General features: G+C 38.4%; 1 protein-coding gene across 4 annotated transcripts in view; it reads right to left on the reverse strand.

Moving 5' to 3' along the window:
- Positions 1 to 22: 22 nt before the first annotated feature.
- MXI1 (MAX interactor 1, dimerization protein) overlaps positions 23 to 21,820 on the reverse strand; it is a 100,206-nt gene continuing 78,408 nt past the window's right edge. For all 4 annotated transcript variants that reach the window (XM_060034089.1, XM_069541506.1, XM_060034090.1 and 1 more), the window contains exons 4-6: positions 8,058 to 8,172; positions 7,263 to 7,434; positions 23 to 3,859 (exon numbers count right to left, since the gene is read on the reverse strand). In XM_060034089.1, the coding sequence (XP_059890072.1) occupies positions 3,696 to 3,859; positions 7,263 to 7,434; positions 8,058 to 8,172 (451 nt within the window). In that variant the 3' untranslated portion in view covers positions 23 to 3,695. The remainder of the gene's footprint in view (positions 3,860 to 7,262; positions 7,435 to 8,057; positions 8,173 to 21,820) is intronic.

Raw genomic sequence — 21,820 nt, forward strand, 5'->3', positions numbered from 1 at the left:
CCAATGATACATAAATCTTACAAAGGCTTTATTTAAAAATTTCTATAGGATGTCAAAATTTACTTCTTACAATGTATAACCTGCCACAGAATTTTGTGAAAATGAATCATTTTATTAATAGTTTTATTCTGCAAGACCCAGAGTCAGAATAACTAAAATTCAAGATTAAGGATGAAGAGATTAGAAGGCTGCATTCATCGGAGGAAGTAGAGAAGTATAACACCTGTTAATTTCCTTCTGGCACTACATGCTCCTGGGCTGTGGTGGTGGCATGGATCCACATGTGTCCGCTTTTGTAAGTCTTTTTTTTTTCTTTTTTTATTCAAACAGAAAGTCAAAAATTATCATCCTCATCAGTTCACTCAGTCTACATATATCAGTTTTAATCCTTAACAGTCTTTCAAAATAGAGGTAGTATTTCTATCAACTTTCCAGGAGGAAACAAGTCTCCATGAAGAAATTTAGTATGTTGCCCAGGGTCCTTAGCGAATGTTAGAACTGCTATTTAAATGTAATCAAAATGCTTGTTCTTCCCCTATTATGCTCTTTTTGGAAGGGAGTGTGGAATTTTTGAGGTGGAAGGATAATAAAAGAAAAAGGGCAGCTAGTTGCTTCTTCAAGTGGAAGAAAACAAACCCTCAAAAAAACCCTTCCCCGAAAGGGTAGACCATTTCCTTGTGAGAAATGACCGGGGATGCAGTGTGGCTTTAGGTTAGAAGCCTTGCCTGAACAATCCTCATTGCCTTTTAAAATCCCTTCATAATGCTAAAAACTGTCATTGTTACGGCCCTAGAAAAGGCATTTCTGCTGGAGTTTCTCATACCTATTCTAATCAGAAACTAGAGTCGCAATGACTTCATCACAATCTTCTTTGGTAATAATATGCACAGAAATAGGATTTACCTGTACCTATTAATTTATCACTCAGACATTTTACATAGGGGGCAGCGTTAACTCAGGTTAGTAAGGACTAAATGGGAACTTCCAGATTGGTTTTCAATTTGAATAATAGTAGAGTCAAAGGGATTCCCTAAAAAGGTATTTGGAGAACAGATAATTAGAATGACAAATGGCTTTGTGTCCTACCTGAAGAAATTAAGATTATTGGGTACATTAAACCATCTGCAGTTAGGTTATGTGGAATTATCAGTCAAGAAGGCACCTGTTGTAAATTACTGAACAGGAAATGGCAATGATTAAACTGCCATTAATTCAGACCACTGAAGTGGTATAAACATAGACATTTAAGGAGATAGTTGCCTCAAGATACGCTCATGCATATTTTTTCCTTCATAGAGAAGGGCGGTACAAAAAGCACTCGTGTGTTCTTCATTCACAATTTTTATTTCTTGCAGTTAACTTTTTGTATCTTCAAAGTCCATTTGTCTTTAAAAAAAATTAATACTTATTCATCATACAATCCATCCCCCTCCCCCAAGGAAAACAAATTCAGGGAAGGAGTAATTTAGGGGGCAGTTGAAATAGGTACTATAGGTTCGTGACAAAGGCTTCCCAGCCCACCATCCTGTACATATACAACAAAATTGCAGCACCTCAAGTTCACCTAAATGAAGTCCCAAATTCCAGCCCTTGGCAAGTGATGCAAGTGAATGCCATGGGAATTACAAAATGGAAGCTCTGTCACTGGCTTCCATTTATTTTCCATGGTAGTTAGCAGAGTCTTCAAACTGTCTCCTTTGGGAAAGTCAAAAATAAGCAAACATATAGAGCAACATTTTGACCTGGCCAGGAGTAATTATAAATGAAACCAGAAATAATTTACCTGGGCCACAGAAATGAATTTCTTTTATCATGTTTTTCATTAAGTCCCCAGCACCTGAAGTAGCAAGTTCTAATAATGGGCTTCTAAAGGCATGCAGTTTTTCACACATCTACTTCAAAGAACTTCTTCCACTCAAACATACCACAGTCAAGGACAAAATATTTTTGGAGGCACGGGAAGAGCACAAGAACAAGTAAGTATATGATGAGGCCTTGTGTATGACCAAGATGGTTCACTTCATATATAGAAGCAGTGAGAGCTGTTAAAAGTGCTACTTACAAAGGATGGTCTAACATTACACACACAACTGCACTGCTAAATATGGTTGTCTTTATTTTCTTTTTCCTTGCCCAGCCCTATCTAAACAAAATAAAACTACAGGACTGAAATTAACCCATTAAAATCAGCAATAAGTTATGAAAATCATAAAGCTTTTTTTTTTCTTTTTTAAGTAATTAAGGGTAGTTAAATTATTTAAAGTACACAAAGTCCAAAGAGCCAGGGTAAGGTCTCCAAGGCTTCCTGGGGTAAGGGAGAGGGCCAGGGGAGAACCTGGGAGTTTGAAAGACAAAAAGGGAACACGTGACATCAAAGTGCAGGCTAGAATTTCACTTAAAATAACATTTCTGAAAATATTGACAAGAGCAACAATAGCACCTGCACAATGGGATTGTGAGGGAGAGAGACTGCCTGTAGGAAAACAGAAGCAAATCTTTACATTAAAATGAGACAAGTGCCGAACTTAACTATGTTAACTATGATAGTATGTCTACTATAGATATCAGATGGTTAAAAGATGGTAAAAGGTAATGATTCTAAAAGAAAACAAAAACAGCATTGACCTTTTTTCTACTTAGCCCAGACCTCATTCATTTTGTGCACTATAAAGAGTGAGGTGTGAGGTGTTTTATCATTATCAAATGCTGCATCAAAATAGATGATTTTTTCCCATGTGTTTTTCACTATAAAAGACGTCTATGTTTTTTATGGACAAGCTTTAAAAAGATGTCATTTTGGTTTTCAACACATACAAACAGTTATCAAAATCTGAAATAAAAATGCTGCCATGGCTCAGACCTTGGCCTGCTAATCTGTGTGCACAACTCTTCTGGCCACGCAGACACAGAGGCACATGGAGCTTTTTCCTTCTGGCCCCTCTATCCGAACTCAGGCCCTGTGTGGTAGAGGGTGTCATGCACACAGACCCAAGGGCCTAAGGGCAGCTGACTGTAGAGCTGGCGGTTGGGTGCCCTAGTGCTAACAATGCTGGATAAGGTTAGCTTGCTTAGCATGGAATCCAACAGAAAGCTGAGCTGCATGATGATCCCTTTCAAAAGGCTTCATGGGAGTCTCTCCTTTTGCAGAGCATGAAATGAGCTTTTTTTTTTTTTTTAAAAAGAACTGATCATCCACAGGCTTCATGAGAAGCTGTCCCAGGCTTGAGTTTTAATAGTTCTTTAGCTATCCAAGATTAATGCCTGATTATCTTGTCATTACTATAGGTTTGATTTTTGTTTTTAGGACCAAAAAAGCTCAGGAAGTGTTCATAATCCCATCCTTAAATGTGTCTACTCAATCAATGTAGTATGAGCAAACTTGAAAAAGAGGATGGAATCTCCAATGTCCTCTTTCAAGTCAACTAAATCAAATCGAGAAAATTTCACACGTTTTCTGCTGCCATTAGAAACTGATTTTCAGATATGAATATTAGAATATTTGTTCTGCTGAGGGAGTCTCTGCTCCACTTTTTGCTAAGTATTTGCTTAAACAGAGGTCTCTTGACCCTTCCATTCAAGTATAGTTTTGTTTAGCTTTAAAGAGGAGACTGCATCATGAACCCAATTTAAGAGATTGTTTGGATTGAACTGGCCCAGTGAATATTTTGCCCTGCACTGTTATGTCATGCTGGGTTCTAGGAAGTGAACGAAAGTTTGACACTGGCACTGGAGTAACCCTCGTCACTCCCAATACTCTGCAGGCTGCTGTGGTCATCAATGTCACTGATGCTGGTGGTACTGATATTGTCCACTTCTCCATGGGAGAACTCTGTGCTTTCAACATCCACTTCAATCTCCTCTGCCAAAGGGAAAAAAGGAAGAATGTTAGTAATCTAGTATACGTGTGCCTTCAAGAACAGGGGGGCATGAGGAAAAGAAACTACTTTTTGTAGTATAAACTGTTATACAAACTATTATCAGTGATCTCTGAAGAACAGAAGGACCCAAAGATTAAGAGACACAGGGATATATTTTACAAGGGAAATGTCTGGTATACAGTGGTGGTCTCAATTTAAGCAGCAAGTTTACTAAAGCCTTTGACACCAGTCCGTCTAGACCTTCCACCAAAAGCACTTGACCTATTTGGGAATTAGTGCTTAATATTAAAAGATCCCAACCCCAAGTGGTTTAACAACATTTGTTTTGCATTAAACTAGAAACTAATTCTCAGTGATCTTTATTAAGCAGAGTTGCCTTAAAGGGGGAAAAAAGCATAAACTGAATACAGGTGAACTAGAAAATGTATCCATCCGGGCCTTTGGTGGTATTATTTTACAGATAGTTCTAGGTATTATTTTACAGATAGACTTCTAGGATTCATCATAAAGATCTCTGACTATTCAGTAACCAAAATTAGCCAGTCATTATAAAGTGGACTCTGAGAGATTTGTCTTCAATTAAATTCTCTTGCATCAAATATAGCTTGAAATGAGGGCATGAGTCTTAAAAGTCTCTGGATTATAGTGAGATCTATAGTAAAGATTACAGTAAAGGCATTTTATTTAATACTGGTGGTATTTAACTTTACTTCAAAAACCAAACATGATTAAAAAAAATCTAAATACATATATGACCCAGCTATGTATAGATATTTTAATTGTTAAATACTACATATACAATCACCAATAATATATAAAAAGCAATACACATTTTTTTTTTAAAGGCAGTTGAAAGACCACTTCCTCCCATAACAGACAGGATGAACTCAATATTCTTCAATTCTCTTAAAACAAACTCAAAGCCTGATGTTTCACATTTGGCACTGATTTTAGCTATTCACACTGATCACACAATCACTTTAGGAAACACAGATTCTAGCTGAGCGCAAGAAGACAGAGTAAGTTATTTTAAAGAGCATAATTTTCAAAAGGGCTTGTTGCTTCTAAAAGTTTTAGCAATCTGTTTTTTTTGGTTTTTTTTTTTTTTTTGCGGTACGCCGGCCTCTCACTGTTGTGGCCGCTCCGGACGCGCAGGCTCCGCGGCCATGGCTCACGGGCCCAGCCGCTCCGCAGCAAGTGGGATCTTCCCGGACCAGGGCACGAACCTGTGTCCCCTGCATCGGCAGGCAGACTCTCAACCACTGCGCCACCAGGGAAGCCCTAGCAATCTGTTTTTACAATGCAGGCAGTTGTCCAAACAGGCTGTACAAATAATCCTATGAATTCATAACTATTTGTTTCATATCCATAATGCTTCACAGGCTATTTAGTGTTTCCCAGTATCACAGAACACTCATCCAACCTACATTTGGGAAACAAAATCAAGACACCCTATCCAACAGAGCATGCTGAACTCAAAACAAAATAAAATGAGAGACTGTTCTAGCCAAATGGACTAGAGATGTTACTAAAAAAGTTCCTATAACTCTGGGAAAGAGAGCTGCCAGAGAAGAACAAGAATGGTACTTGGTAAGGTACTTGCACTTTGGGAATACTAAAAAAATGAGAACATTTATAATGATGAAAACATACCCTCTCTCTGCAATTTGGAGGTGGGGTGGGTACAAGGAGGTACCCACTTTTTGGTTATTTGAGGGTAACCAAAAAAGTTGATGAGGAAATATTCTTCTTTAAAGAAGAAAAAGTTAATAAACACAAGAAGAATGATAGAATTAGAAAATCACTATTTTGTAACAACTAATGAAATATTGATTGAGCAACAATCATCAATGACCGTTAAAACTATTAAGTGAAAGGTTGATAAATCTGCATAAAACATGACATCACCTGAACCCACTGACCAATGTTATCACTATCATGGGACAATCAAAAATAACACTGATGCAACAGGAAGTACACAGCGCCATGAAGTATTCTTGCCTCAAAAAAGAACATGAATTAAATCAGGCCTCTAGATCTACCAACCAGTTTACAAGAAATATGAAGGACAGAACATGTTAAATGCCACCACGAGGATTCATTCAGCCAAATCTAGAATGTGGGAAACTCTATAAGAAAAATGGCCCAGTTTCCCAGGTTCTACAAGAAATAATTGGCACTGAAAAAAAAAGTGGGAAAGGGAAAACTATTATAGATTAGAAGTACAGTTGACCCTTGAACAACTCAGGGGGTTAGGGATGCCAACTCTCCACACAGTCAAAAATCTGAGTCTAGCCTTACAGTCAGCCCTCCCTATCTGCAGATTCAACCAATCATGGATCATGTAGGTGCTGTAGCACATATTTATTGAAATATATCGACACCTAAGTGCACCTGTGCAGTTCAAACTTGTGTTGTTCAAGGGCCAACCATACCTTAAAAAGTACAAACAAATGTAATGTAGACTTTGTTTGGGTTCTAATTCAAACATACCAGGGCTTGCCTGGTGGCACAGTGGTTGAGAGTCTGCCTGCCGATGCAGGGGACACGGGTTCGTGCCCTGGTATGGGGAGATCCCACATGCCGCGGAGCGGCTAGGCCCGTGAGCCATGGCTGCTGAGCCTGCGCGTCCCGAGCCTGCGCTCCGCAACGGGAGAGGCCACAACAGTGAGAGGCCCGCGTACCGCCAAAAAAAAAAAAAAAAATTAACATCACCAGTAATAAAACATATCAACATAATGTATCTTCCTGATACTATGAATTGAGAAGGGCACAACATCACTTCTGTGATATTTCTTCCCCCAAATGTATAATACCTCAATCTAATGAAAAACATCAGACAAACCCAAATTGAGGAACACTGCATAAAATAACTGACCAATATTCTTCAAATGTGTCATGGTCATGAAAGAAAGACTGAAGAAATATCTCATGCAATGTAGGATACTGCACTGGATCCTGGATCAGACAAAGGACATTATTGGGGAAAGTGGTGAAATTTGAATAAGGTTTATAGATTAATTAATAGTATTGCATGAATGTTAATTTCCTGGTTTCAATAACTATTATGGTTACATAAGATACTAACATTAGGGGAACCTGGGTGAAGGGTATATGAGAACTCAACAATTTTCTACAGAAAACTTACAACTTTTAAGTCTAAAATTGTTTCAAAGTGGAAAATTTTCAATATACATATAATCAAGAAAAAAATTCTATAATTCATACAGGCATTGCTAGACAATGTTGTGACTACATAAAATCTAGAATGCTACATTCAATGTTGGCAAAAAAGGAAGCAAATACAATGCCACCCAACCTCCCCTCTCTAAATTCAGATACAGGGATGCTAGTGTTTCATTAGCAAAGAAGCTCACTGCCTACCTCGCTCTGAATCAGAACGATCTGAAGAAATAGTTGATCCAATGCTGTCCATTCGTATTCGTTCCATCTCTTGAGGACCCTGCAGCTGTTCCAGTCGCCGCTTTAAAAATCTCTGTTCTCGTTCCAAATTCTCTAGCTGGTGCTGGCTCTTCCTTTCAGCTTCTTCAAGTTTCTAAAATGATAAAGTGATATTTAAGTTTGTGTGAGGTACAGTACAAACAATAAAACTGACTCCTACCTAACATCTCAAAAGATTTTTTCTTTGACAGAGAAAACATGAATGACTATACGTGTGTGTATACATAAAAACATACATAAGTATATATTTTTTAAACATGAAAAATAGTTATTTCTTCACTTTGTGTGTGTGTGTGTGTGTGTGTGTGTAATGAGTGCTACATTACTAGAACAGTATAGAATTCTCAAAGTCTGTCAAGTTACCACCACAAAAGAGAAACTTGCTCTGCCATATAGTTTGATGGAAAATTACTGAGAGACACAGCCAAATGAAGTCATCTCCACCAGAGGGCACAACTGCCTTCCTTCAGGGTATCAGCAGAGTAATTGTTATTTTCCTAGTATTCTCAGCTCTTCAAATGACCACGCTGTCAAAACAATTTAATGTAATCAGGTTATGTTGCTCCCATCAGATTAGCTGATAAGTTTTCAGAAAATTTCTCTTGAGGTCAGTTATTAAAGGAGGTCACTGTGCTAGCTGATATATATGAATAGGAATCATTGCTAAAAAGAGAGCAGGACTGAGAATCATGTGAAAATATGACAAAAAATTCCTACCTTGATGTGTGCTTTGGCTTTGTTGAGCAAACCAAGTGTTGTGTGCCTGGTGCAATCTGGTCCTAGTGGAATCAGAACTTTTAAGCGTTCTAAACACAGGCGAAGATGAGCTCGTCTAAGAAAGACAAAAAAGTCCAATCAGTACAGTCTGAATATTCCACTAAAAACATCCTAAAGCCTATTTTAAGACAAATAAGAATTTGCACATTATTCAGTCTATAACCATGTTACGCCCCTAATTCTTCAGTTTCAACAAAGTATCTGCATGCAAGTGAAGGTGTGCCTACAGATTTTCAGTTTCTGACATTTCTGTTGTACTCTGAAAACATCGGTCACTTCAGATTATTATCCCCAATGGTTATCTCTGTCAGAGGTGATTTAATTTTAACCTGCCCCATAAACTGTCTCAACTGTATTAATGTGGAAGTAGGAAAACATATTTGGGCAACTGTATTTGATTTTGAATGTGTAAAACCACAGGCTAGAATAGAGGTTTTCAGCTTCAGAGCACCCCAAAATGCTCACAAATTTCCATTTCTTCCCTTCCACCTTTCATTCACACACACACACCCCTCTCCACAACTGTAGCCATCCTACAGTGTTTATGTTATTATGTATTAGGCTGAACCATACAAAATTTCTGATATTCAACCATTTCTCACTTATAAAAATGGCAACTTCATATGATCCAACACAATAGAAACAGCAAAATTCTGTGGCCAGTGAGGATAGGGTTAGGCAAAATATATGGCCCTGAGATCAATTCTAGCCACTGAAACAACAACCCATAAAATAGTCCCCTGCTTCCTAATATCTAAGTGTACCAGCTATCATTAGCTTTTCATTTTTATTTCTGTCTCCCTCTTCCCTCTTACTACCCCTTACCCACCACCTCCAATTTTCTACACATGGAAAAAAGCCATGACAGAATTCTTCACTAAAAGTCACTGTATTCTTTAATACACCCATCCTATGGGCAAGTTAGGGAAATTTTCTCTGTAAATGCTAGTAGAGAGCCTCATGAATTTATATTCCCTATACCCTACAGGAACTATGATTACCATGATGAGAGTTCTGGGTACATAATTTCACCCTGAAACAATACTAGTTCATATATCTGGTCCTGTGCTTCATAAAGTATAACGTAATTAATCACTTAATAATATATCTGAAAAGAAAATCCACAGATGTGCTCATAGATTAGGCTCTATTCTGTAAAGAGCCATATTGAACATTTAGCAACTGTTTCAACTGTCCCACAAACAGAACACATCCTCCATTTTTTCCTCAAAGAGGGCCAAAACGGTCTACTAGCTCAACCACCGACCTATGCTTTCTTTGCCTTAATACATAAGAAATAATGTCAAGAGACATTCTCAAATGCTAGCAATTTCAAAGAGGGATATGATAAGGCAGCCAATTATGTCATTGACAAGTAAGGATGATTAAGGGTAGTGAGGTCAGAGATCTGGCAGATGAATTGTCAAGATTCTTCCAGTATCCACTAGCCCAGCTAGTTAAAGGTCTGCTAGCATTTCCATTCCAAATCTCTTTATTGAGTTCAACAACTAAAATCTAGTAATTGGCTCCAGGCTGAAACGTGACATACCTAATGTGGATAAGGAAAAAATTTTTTTAAACTTGCCCTAAATTAAAGGATTATCAATGGATTCCCCTTAATGAGATTTAACAATTTTAAAGTCACTCTCCTCCCCTGCTATGCTTCCCAAAATCATAGAACCTTTAGTAGAATTTTCCTTTTTAATTGGAAAATCTCTTAGGTGAGGACTCTCACATGATCACAGAGTGCTCTTGCTGAACAGACTAAAACTAAACAAAATAAAGTCCACATTAAAAAGTGCCTTTGAGATTGGTTCAAGATGGCAGAGCAGAAGGACGTGCTGTCACTCCCTCTTGGGAGAGCACCGGAATCACAACTAACTGCTGAACAATCATCGACAGGAAGACACTGGAACTCACCAAAAAAGATACCCCACATCCAAATACAAAGGAGAAGCCACAATGAGATGATAGGAGGGGCACAATCACAATAAAATCAAATCCCATAACTGCCGGGTGGGTGACTCCAAACTGGAGAACACTTATACCACAGAAGTCCACCCACTGGAGTGAAGGTTCTGAGCCCCACGTCAGGCTTCCCAGCCTGGGGGTCCAGCAATGGGAGGAGGAATTCCTAGAGAATCAGACTTTGAAGGCTAGCGGGATTTGATTGCAGGACTTTGACAGGACTGGGGGAAACAGAGACTCCACTCTTGGAGGGCACACACAAAGTAGTATGCACATTGGGACCCAGGGGTAGGAGCAGGGACCCCATAGGAGACTGAACCAGACCTACCTGCTAGTGTTGGAGGGTCTCCTGTAGAGGCAGGGGGTGGCTGTGTCTCACCATGAGGACAAGGACACTGGCAGAAGTTCTGGGAAGTACTCCTTGGCATGAGCCCTCCCAGAGTCCACCATTAGCCCCACCTAAGAGCCCAGGGAGGCTCCAGTGTTGGGTCACCTCAGGCCAAAGAACCAACAGGAAGGGAACCCAGCACCACCCACCAGCAGAAAAGTAGATTAAAGTTTTACTGAGCGCTGCCCACCAGATCAACAGCCAGCTCTACCCACCACCAGTCCCTCCCATCAGGAAACTTGCGCAAGCCTCTTAGATAGCCTCATCCACCAGAGGGCAGACAGCAGAAGCAAGAAGAACTACAATCCTGCAGCCTGTGGAACAAAAACCACATTCACAGAAAGACAGACAAGATGAAAAGGCAGAGGATTAGGTACCAGATGAAGGAACAAGATAAAACCCCTGAAAAACAACTAAATGAAGTGGAGCTAGGCAATCTTGCGGAAAAAGAATTCAGAATAATGATAGTGAAGATGATCCAGGACCTCAGAAAAAGAATGGAGGCAAAGATCAAGTAGATGCAAGAAATGTTTAACAAAGTCCTAGAAGAATTAAAGAACAAACAAACAGAGATGAACAGTACAATAACTGAAATGAAAAATACACTAAAAGGAATCAATAGCAGAATAACTGAGGCAGAAGAATGGATAAATGACCTGGAAGACAGAATGGTGGAATTCACTGCTGCGGAACAGAATAAAGAAAAAAGAATGAAAAGACATGAAGACAGCCTAAGAGACCTCTGGGACAACATGAAACATAACAACATTCGCATTATCGGGGTCCCAGAAGGAGAAGAGAGAGAGAAGGGACCAGAGAAAATATTTGAAGAGATTATAGTCGAAAACTTCCCTAACATGGGAAAGGAAATAGCCACCCAAGTCCAGGAAGTGCAGCGAGTCCCATACAGGATAAACCCAAGGAGAAACACGCTGAGACACACATAATCAAACTGGCAAAAATTAAAGACAAAGAAAAATTATTGAAAGCAGCAAGGGAAAAACGACAAATAACATACAAGGGAACTCCCATAAGGTTAACAGCTGATTTCTCAGCAGAAACTCTACGAGCCAGAAGGGAGTAGCATGACATATTTAAAGTGATGAAAGGGAAGAACCTACAACCAAGATTACTCTACCCTGCAAGGATCTGATTCACATTTGTTGGAGAAATCAAAAGCTTTACAGACAAGCAAAAGCTAAGAGAATTCAGCAACACCAAATCAGCTTTACAACAAATGCTAAAGGAACTTCTCTAAGTGGGACACACAAGAGAAGAAAAGGACCTACAAAAACAAACCCAAAACAATTAATAAAATGGTAACAGGAACATACATATCGATAATTACCTTAAATGTGAATGGATTACATGCTCCAACCAAAAGACACAGGCTCGCTGAATGGATACAAAAATAAGACCCGTATATATGCTGTCTACAAGAGACCCACTTCAGACCTAGGGACACATACAGACTGAAAGTGAGGGGATGGAAAAAGATATTCCATGCAAATGGAAATCAAAATAAAGCCAGAGTAGCACTACTCATATTAGATAAAATAGACTTTAAAATAAAGAATGTTACAAGAGACAAGGTAGGACACTCAAGGGATCAATTCAAGAAGAAGGTATAACAATTATAAATATATATGCTCCCAACATAGGAGCACCTCAATACATAAGGCAATTGCTAACAGCTATAAAAGAGGAAATCGACAGTAACACAATAATAGTGGGGGACTTTAACACCTCACTTACACCAATGGACGGATCATCCAAACGGAAAATTACTAAGGAAACACAAGCTTTAAATGACACAATAGACCAGATAGATTTAATTGATATTTATAGGACATTCCATCCAAAAAGAGCAGATTACACTTTCTTCTCAAGTGCACACACAACATTCTCCAGGATAGATCACATCTTGAATCACAAATCAAGGCTCAGTAAATTTAAGAAAATTGAAATCATATCAAGCATCTTTTCTGACCACAACGCTATGAGATCAGAAATCAATTACAGGGAAAAAAATGTAAAAAACACAAACACCTGGAGGCTAAACAATACATTACTAAATAACCGAGAGATCACTGAAGAAATCAAAGAGGAAATCAAAAAATACCTAGAGACAAATGACAATGAAAACATGATGACCCAGAACTGATGGGATGCAGAAAAAGCTGTTCTAAGAGGGAAGTTTATAGCAATACAAGCCTACCTCAAGAAACAAGAAAGATCTCAAATAAACAATCTAACGTTACACCTAAAGGAACTAGAGAAAGAAGAACAAACAAAACCCAAAGTTAGTACAAGGAAAGAAATCATAAAGAGCAGAAATAAATGAAATAGAAACAGAGGAAATAACAGCAAAGATCAATACAACTAAAAGCTGGTTCTTTGAGAAGATAAACAAAATTGATAAACCATTAGCCAGGCTCATCAAGAAAAAGAGGGAGAGGACTCAAATCAATAAAATTAGAAATGAAAAAGGAGAAGTCGTCACTGACACCACAGAAATACAAAGCATCCTAAGAGACTACTACAAGCAACTCTATGCCAATAAAACCTGGAAGAGGGGGCTTCCCTGGTGGCGCAGTGGTTGAGAGTCTGCCTGCCGATGCAGGGCACATGGGTTCGTGCCCTGGTCCAGGAAGATCCCACATGCCGCGGAGCGGCTGGGCCCGTGAGCCATGGCCATTGAGCCTGCGCGTCCGGAGCCTGTGCTCTGCAACAGGAGAGGCCACGACAGTGAGAGGCCCGTGTAATGCAAAAACAAACAAACAAACAAAAAAAAACCTGGAAGACGTGAACAAATTCTTAGAAAGGTATAAGCTTCCAAGACTGAACTGGGAAGAAATAGAAGATATGAACAGACCAATCACAAGTAATGAAATTGAAACTGTGATTAAAAATCTTCCGACAAACAAAAGTCCAGGAACAGATGGCTTCACAGGTGAATTCTATCAAACATTTAGAGAAGCGCTAACACCCATCCTTCTCAAACTCTTCCAGAAAATTACAGAGGAAGGAACACTCCCAAACTCATTCTATAAGGCCACCATCACCCTGATACCAAAACCAGACAAAGATACGACAAACACAGAAAATTATAGACCAATATAACTGATGAATATAGATGCAAAAATCCTCAATAAAATACTGGCAAGCAGAATCCAACAACATATTAAAAGGATCATACACCATGATCAAGTGGGATTTATCCCAGGGATGCAAGAATTCTTCAATATATGCAAATCAATCAATGTGATACACCATATTAACAAATTGAAGAAGAAAAACCCTATGATCACCTCAATAGATTCAGAAAAAGCTTTTGTCAAAATTCAACACCATTTATGACAAAAACTCTCCAGAAAGGGGGCACAGAGGGAACCTACCTCAACATAATAAAGGCCATATATGACAAACCCACAGCAAACATCATTCTCAATGGAGAAAAACTGAAAGCATTTCCTCTAAGATCAGGAACAAGACAAGGATGTCCACTCTCACCACTATTATTCAACATAGTTTTGGAAGTCCTAGCCACGGCAATCAGAGAAGAAAAAGAAATAGAAGGAATCCAAATCGGAAAAGAAGAAGTAAAACTGTCATTGTTCGCAGATGACATGATACTATATAGAGAATTCTAAAGATGCTACCAGAAAACTACTAGAGCTAATCAATGACTTTTGTAAAGTTGCAGGATACAAAATTAATGCACAGAAATCTCTGGCATTCTTTTACACTAATGATGAAAAATCTGAAAGAGAAATTAAAGAAACACTCCCATTTACCACTGCAACAAAAAGAATAAAATACCTAGGAATAAACCTACCTATGGAGACAAAAGACCTGTATGCAGAAAATGCTAAGACACTGATGAAAGAAATTAAAGATGATACAAATAGATGGACAGATATATCATGTTCTTGGATTGGAAGAATCAATATTGTGAAAATGACTATACTACCCAAAGCAATCCACAGATTCAATGCAATTCCTATCAAATTACCAATGGCATTTTTTACAGAACTAGAACAAAAAATTTTAAAATTTATATGGAGACACAAAAGACCCCGAACAGCCAAAGCAGTCTTGAGGGAAGAAAACGGAGCTGGAGGAATCAGACTTCCTGACTTCAGACTATACTACAAAACTACAGTAATCAAGACAACATGGTACTGGCACAAAAACAGAGATATAGATCAATGGAACAGGCTAGAAAGCCCAGAGATAAACCCACGCACCTATGGTCAACTAATGTATGACAAAGGAGGCAAGGATATACAATGGATAAAAAACAGTCTCTTCAATAAGTGGTGCTGGGAAAACTGGACAGCTACATTAAAGAATGAAATTAGAACACTCCCTAACACCATATACAAAAATAAACTCAAAATGGATTAGAGACCTAAATGTAAGACCGGACACTATAAAACTCTTAGAGGAAAACACAGGAAGAACACTCTTTGACATAAATCACAGCCAGATCTTTTTTGATCCACCTCCTAGAGTAATGGAAATAAAAACAAAAATAAACGGGATCTAATGAAACTTAAAAGCTTTTGCAAAGCAAAGGAAACTACAAGCAAGACAAAAAGGCAACCCTCAGAATGGGAGAAAATATTTGCAAATGAATCAACAGACAAAGGATTAATCTCCAAAATATATAAACAGCTCATGCAGCTCAATATTAAAAAAACAAACAACGCAATCCAAAAATGGGCAGAAGACCTAAATAGACATTTCTCCAAAGAAGACATACAGATGGCCAAGAAGCACATGAAAACCTGCTCAACATCACTAATTATTAGAGAAATGCAAATCAAAACTACAATGAGGTATCACCTCACAACAGTTACAATGGGCATTATCAGAAAATCTACAAACAACAAATGCTGGACAGGGTGTGGAGAAAAGGGAACCCTCTTGCACTGTTGGTGGGAATGTAAATTGATACAGCCACTATGGAGAATAGTATGGAGGTTCCTTAAAAAACTAAAAATAGAGTTACCATATGACCCAGCAGTCCCACTACTGGGCATATACCCAGAGAAAACCATAATTCAAAAAGACATGCACCCCAATGTTCACTGCAGCACTATTTACAATAGCCAGGTCATGGAAGCAACCTAAATGCCCATTGACAGACAAATGGATAAAGAAGATGTGGTACATATATACAATGGAATATTACTCAGCCATAAAAAGGAACGAAATCAGGTCATTGGTAGAGACATGGATGAATCTAGGGACTGTCATACAGAGTGAAGTAAGTCAGAAAGAGAAAAACAAATATCGTATATTAACGCATATATGTGGAACCTAGAAAAATGGCACAGATGAACCGGTTTTCAGGGCAGAAATTGAGACACAGATGTAAAGAACAAATGTATGGACACCAAGGGCGGAAAGTGGCGGGGGTGATGGTGGTGTGATGAATTGAGAGATTGGGACTGACATATATACACTAATAGGTATAAAATGGATAACTAATAAGAACCTGCTGTATAAAAAAATAAATAAAATTCAAAAAAAAAGTGCCTTTAAACTCTTCATTAGGATTATTATACCATATGCCTAACAACTGAACTCATGTGAGATGACTGGAGGGTGGAGAGAGACTGGTGGTTCTCTTGCAATAATTAGAGGCTCCCAAGGGAGCTCTGAATTCAATCATCTAAAAAAGTTAACAAAGCAACTAACTAGTAAAGTTAACAAGTATTTTGCCACAGGAATAACTTGTCAATTTTGTTTAAATTATTTAACCCCAGAAATTCAGTGCATATATAGGAACTTTTACTTTTAGCTTAAGAAACTTCAAAATGACTCCTTACTATAGTTTCATATCAAGAAAAAAAATGGGTGGGTCAATTTTCTGTTTTGTGAGATCTAAGTTAAAGTCATATTAACATCTAAGCAGAATTTGCAGCAACATGGACGCAACTAGAGATTATCATACTAAGTGAAGTAAGTCAGAGAAAGACAAATATCATATGATATCACTTATGTGTGGAATCTAAAATATGGCACAAATGAACATATCTACAAAACAGAAACAGACTCACAGACACAGAGGTCAAACTTGTGATTGCCAAAGGGGAGGTGGGAAGGGAGAGGGATGGACTGACAGTTTGGGGTTGGTAGATGCAAACTATTACATTTAGAATGGATAAACAACAAGGTCCTACAGTATAACACAGGGAACTATATCCAATTTCCTGGGATAAACCATAATGGAAAAGAATATAAAAAAAGGAGTGTGTGTGTGTGTGTGTGTGTGTGTGTGTATGTGTGTATATACACACATACATATATATATATGGATAACTGAGTCACTTTGCTGTACAGCAGAGACTGGCACAACATTGTAAATCAACTATACTTCAATAAAAAAAAGATGAAAAAATAAAACTACGCTTTAATGTGAAAAAAAGAAACATACAATCTAGGCATAAATCAATTAACAAGGGACTTCCCTGGTGGCACAGTGGTTAAGAGTCGGCCTGCCAATGCAGGGGACACGGGTTTGATCCCTGGTCCAGGAAGATCCCACGTGCCATGGAGCAACTAGGCCCGAGTGCCACAACTGCTGAGCCTGTGCTCTAGAGCCTGCAAGCCATGACTGCTGAGCCCACCTGCCACAACTACTGAAGCCCGTGTGCCGCAACTGCTAAGCCTGCGTGCTGCAACTGCTGAGGCCTGTGTGCTGCAACTGCTGAAGCCCACACGCCTAGAGCCCGTGCTCCGCAACAAGAGAAGCCACTGCAACGAGAAGCCACTGCAATGAGAAGTCCATGCACTGCAACGAAGAGTAGTCCCTGCCTGCCTCAACTAGAGAGAGCCCGTGCACAGCAATGAAGACCACCACCTCCCCAAAAAAAGCAGCCAAAAAAAAAAGAGAAGAAATCAACTAACAATATTAAAATGTCTGTTTTCTCTTTTTAAAAAATCATTCAGTTGTATATTTCATGACTTTGTGTACTCAGCAATGATGTTCCAGACACTTGTTTGAGTGGGAGAAGTAAAAAAACGTATATTTTAAGAGTTTATAATCTAGACTACAGAACGAAATATTTTGTTTCATTTGGTTCACAATGAAATGAGTCATACAGGTATCAAGGGCAACAGAATCTGAATAAAAGGAGAGATTGTAATTGGAGAAGGCAGCCTTATAAAAGAGGTTGAAACTTGACTTTGAACTTGAGGGATGCTTAATTTGTTTATGAAAAAAGCAAGGATTTTCAAGGTAATTAAAAGAGTAAAGGATTCAAAGTTCAAATATTGGAACCAAGTTTAAACCAAAAATTAAAAATAGTTATTTTCGTTCAAGAGAAAACAACTGAATTGGAATTCTGTAAGGAAATATCAGCCAAGTTCAGCAGTCTGGTGATCTACAATAGCACTGTCAAATCAGGAGCTACCCAGGCCAAAGGAGTCAAGGTGTAAGTAATGCCTAAATGAACAGGGAAGGCAGACTGCTCCTCTAAAATATTTCTTTTTATTGGCCACTACTGAACATTTCTTCAGTCAAGTCAATTTTTTTAACCATTTTTAAAAATTGAAGTATAGTTAATTTACAATGTGTTAGTTTCAGGTGTACAACAAAGTGATTTGGTTATACATACATTTTTTTTTCAGATTTTTTTCCATTATAGGCTATTACAAGATACTGACTATAATTCCCTGTGCTATACCATCGGTCCTTGTTGTTTATTTTATATATAGTAGCGTGTATATGTTAATCCCAAACTCCTAATTTATCTCCCCCACCCCTATCCTGCTATTCCCTTTGGTAAGCATAAATTTGTTTTCTATGTCTGTGAGTCTACTTCTGTTTTCTAAATAAGTTCACTTGTATCATTTTTTTTAGATCCCACATATAAGTGATATCATATGATAGTTGTCTTTCTCTGTCTGACTTAACTTTACTTAATATGATAATCTCTAGGTCCATCCACGTTGCTGCAAATGGCATTATTTCATTCTTTTTTATGGCTGAGTAATATTCCATTGTATATATATATACACCATATCTTCTTTATACATTCATCTGGTTTTTTTTGTAAACATCTTTATTGGAGTATAATTGCTTTACAATGGTGTGTTAGTTTCTGCTTTATAACAAAGTGAATCAGTTATACATATACACGTGTTCCCATATCTCTTCCCTCTTGAGTCTCCCTCCCTCCCACCCTCTCTATCCCACCCCTCTAGGTGGTCACAAACCACCTAGCTGATCTCCCTGTGCTATGTGGCTGCTTCCCACTAGCTACCTATTTTACATTTGGTAGTGTATATATGTCCATGCCACACTTTGTCACAGCTTACCCTTCCCCCTCCCCATATCCTCAAGTCCATGCTCTAGTAGGTCTGTGTCTTTATTCCCGTCTTACCCCCAGGTTCTTCATGACATTTTTTTTCCTTTAGATTCCATATATATGTATTAGCATACGATATTTGTTTTTCTCCTTCTGACTTACTTCACTCTGTATGACAGACTCTAGGTCTATCCACCTCGCCACAAATAACTCAATTTCGTTTCTTTTTATGGCTGAGCAATATTCCATTGTATCTATGTGCCACATCTTCTTTATCCATTCATCTGTTGATGGACACTTAGGTTGCTTCCATGTCCTGGCTATTGTAAATAGAGCTGCAATGAACATTTTGGTACATGACTCTTTTTGAATTATGGTTTTCTCAGGGTATATGCCCAGTAGTGGGATTGCTGGGTCGTATGGTAGTTCTATTTTTAGTTTTTTAAGGAACTTCCATACTGTTGTCCATAGTGGCTGTACCAATTTACATTCCCACCAACAGTGCAAGAGTGTTCCCTTTTCTCCACACCCTTTCCAGCATTTATTGTTCCTAGATTTTTTGATGATGGCCATTCTGACTGGTGTGAGATGATATCTCATTGTAGTTTTGATTTGCATTTCTCTAATGATTAATGATGTTGAGCATTCTTTCATGTGTTTGTTGGCAATCTGTATATCTTCTTTGGAGAAATGTCTATTTAGGTCTTCTGCCCATTTTTGGATTGGGTTGTCTGTTTTTTTGTTATTGAGCTGCATGAGCTGCTTGTAAATTTTGGAGATTAATCCTTTGTCAGTTGCTTCATTTGCAAATATTTTCTCCCATTCTGAGGGTTGTCTTTTGGTCTTGTTTATAAGGTTTCCTTTGCTGTGCAAAAGCTTTTAAATCACATTAGGTCCCATTTATTTTTTTTTTTTATTTCCATTTCTCTAGGAGGTGGGTCAAAAAGGATCTTGCTGTGATTTATGTCATAGAGCGTTCTGCCTATGTTTTCCTCTAAGAGTTTGATAGTGTCTGGCCTTATATTTAGGTCTTTAATCCATTTTGAGTTTATTTTTGTGTGTGGTGTTAGGGAGTGTTCTAATTTTATACTTTTACATGTACCTGTCCAGTTTTCCCAGCACCACTTATTGAAGAGGCTGTCTTTTCTCCACTGTATATTTTTGCCTCCTTTATCAAAGATAAGGTGACCATATGTGCGTGGGTTTATCTCTGGGCTTTCTATCTTGTTCCATTGATCTATATTTCTGTTTTTGTGCCAGTGCCATACCGTCTTGATTACTGTAGCTTTGTAGTATAGTCTGAAGCCAGGGAGCCTGATTCCTCCAGCTCCATTTTTCGTTCTCAATATTGCTTTGGCTATTCGGGGTCTTTTGTGTTTCCATACAAATTGTGAAATTTTTTGTTCTAGTTCTGTGAAAAATGCCAGTGGTAGTTTGATAGGGATTGCATTAAATCTGTAGATTGCTTTGGGTAGTAGAGTCATTTCCCAATGTTGATTCTTCCAATCCAACAACATGGTATATCTCTCCATCTATTTGTATCATCTTTAATTTCTTTCATCAGTGTCTTATAATTTTCTGCATACAGGTCTTTTGTCTCCTTAGGTAGGTTTATTCCTAGATATTTTATTCTTTTTGTTGCAATGGTAAATGGGAGTGTTTTCTTGATTTCACTTTCAGATTTTTCATCCTTAGTGTATAGGAATGCCAGAGATTTCTGTGCATTAATTTTGTGTCCTGCTACTTTACCAAATTCATTGATTAGCTCTAGTAGTTTTCTGGTAGCATCTTTAGGATTCTCTATGTTGACGGACATTTAGGTTGCTTCCAGGTCTTGGCTATTGTAAATAGTGCTGCAATGAACATTGGGGTGCGTGTATTTTTTTGAATTTTTATTGAGTTATAATTTACATACCATATAATTCACTTGCTTTACTTGTACAATTCAATGATTTTTGGGTATATTTAGAGAGTTGTGTAACCATCACCACAAGCATGGAGTTTATTTATTTATCTTTTGGCCACACTGCATGTGGGATCTTAGTTCCTCAACCAGGGATTGAACCTGTGCCCCCGGCATTGGAAGTGTGAAGTCTTACCCACTGGACCACCAGGTACATCCCGCCTGTATCTTTTTTTTTTTTTTTTTTTTTTTTTGCGGTACGTGGGCCTCTCACTGTTGTGGCCTCTCGCGTTGCGGAGCACAGGCTCCGGACGCGCAGGCTCAGCGGCCATGGCTCACGGGCCCAGCCGCTCCGTGGCATGTGGGATCCTCCCAGACCGGGGCACGAACCCGTGTCCCCCGCATTGGCAGGCGGACTCTCAACCACTGCGCCACCAGGGAAGCCCCCACCTGTATCTTTTTGAATTAGAGTTTTCTCTGGATATATGCCAAAGAGTAGGATTGCAGGATCATATGGTACTCTGTTTTTAGTTTATTAAGGAACATCTATACTGTTATCCATAATGCCTGCACCAATTTACATGCACACCAACAGTGTAGTAGGGTTCCACTACTAAACATTTCTTCAGTCAAGTAATTTTAAATGTGCTCCAAGATGCAATTTATATTAAGAAAACATATCCTGAGATAACATGTCTCACAAAGGCCAGTGATGCCATTTTCCATGTTTTGTAAATAGGGTCCTTCAAAACAGATAATATTATGAAGGATGAGTGGTGAATGATGTCCTCTGCTCTTCTGTGGGGACAAGTGTATGTGTGGGAGCCAAATATCATTTTCTCCAGTTTTTGTACTTGTAAGTGAATCGGGCATTTGGAGAATAGAATAACAAAGGGTTAATGGAAGTTGAACGATAGCAGCTGACCAAGGCGGAGCCACATTTTTCAAAGTTGGCATTCAAATACTGCATATAGTTTTTCACATGTGCTTATATACCACTTTTAAGTAAATGCAATGGACTCTCTGTGACTGTAAACTGGAAAGTTCAATCAGAAAATCCATTCTCTTCCATGTGTAAGTATTTTCTCTCCAGCAAATTATGAAACGAACTGTATGGCAA

The sequence above is a fragment of the Delphinus delphis genome, chromosome 16 (assembly GCF_949987515.2).
Source record: "Delphinus delphis chromosome 16, mDelDel1.2, whole genome shotgun sequence".
NCBI lineage: Eukaryota > Metazoa > Chordata > Mammalia > Artiodactyla > Delphinidae > Delphinus > Delphinus delphis.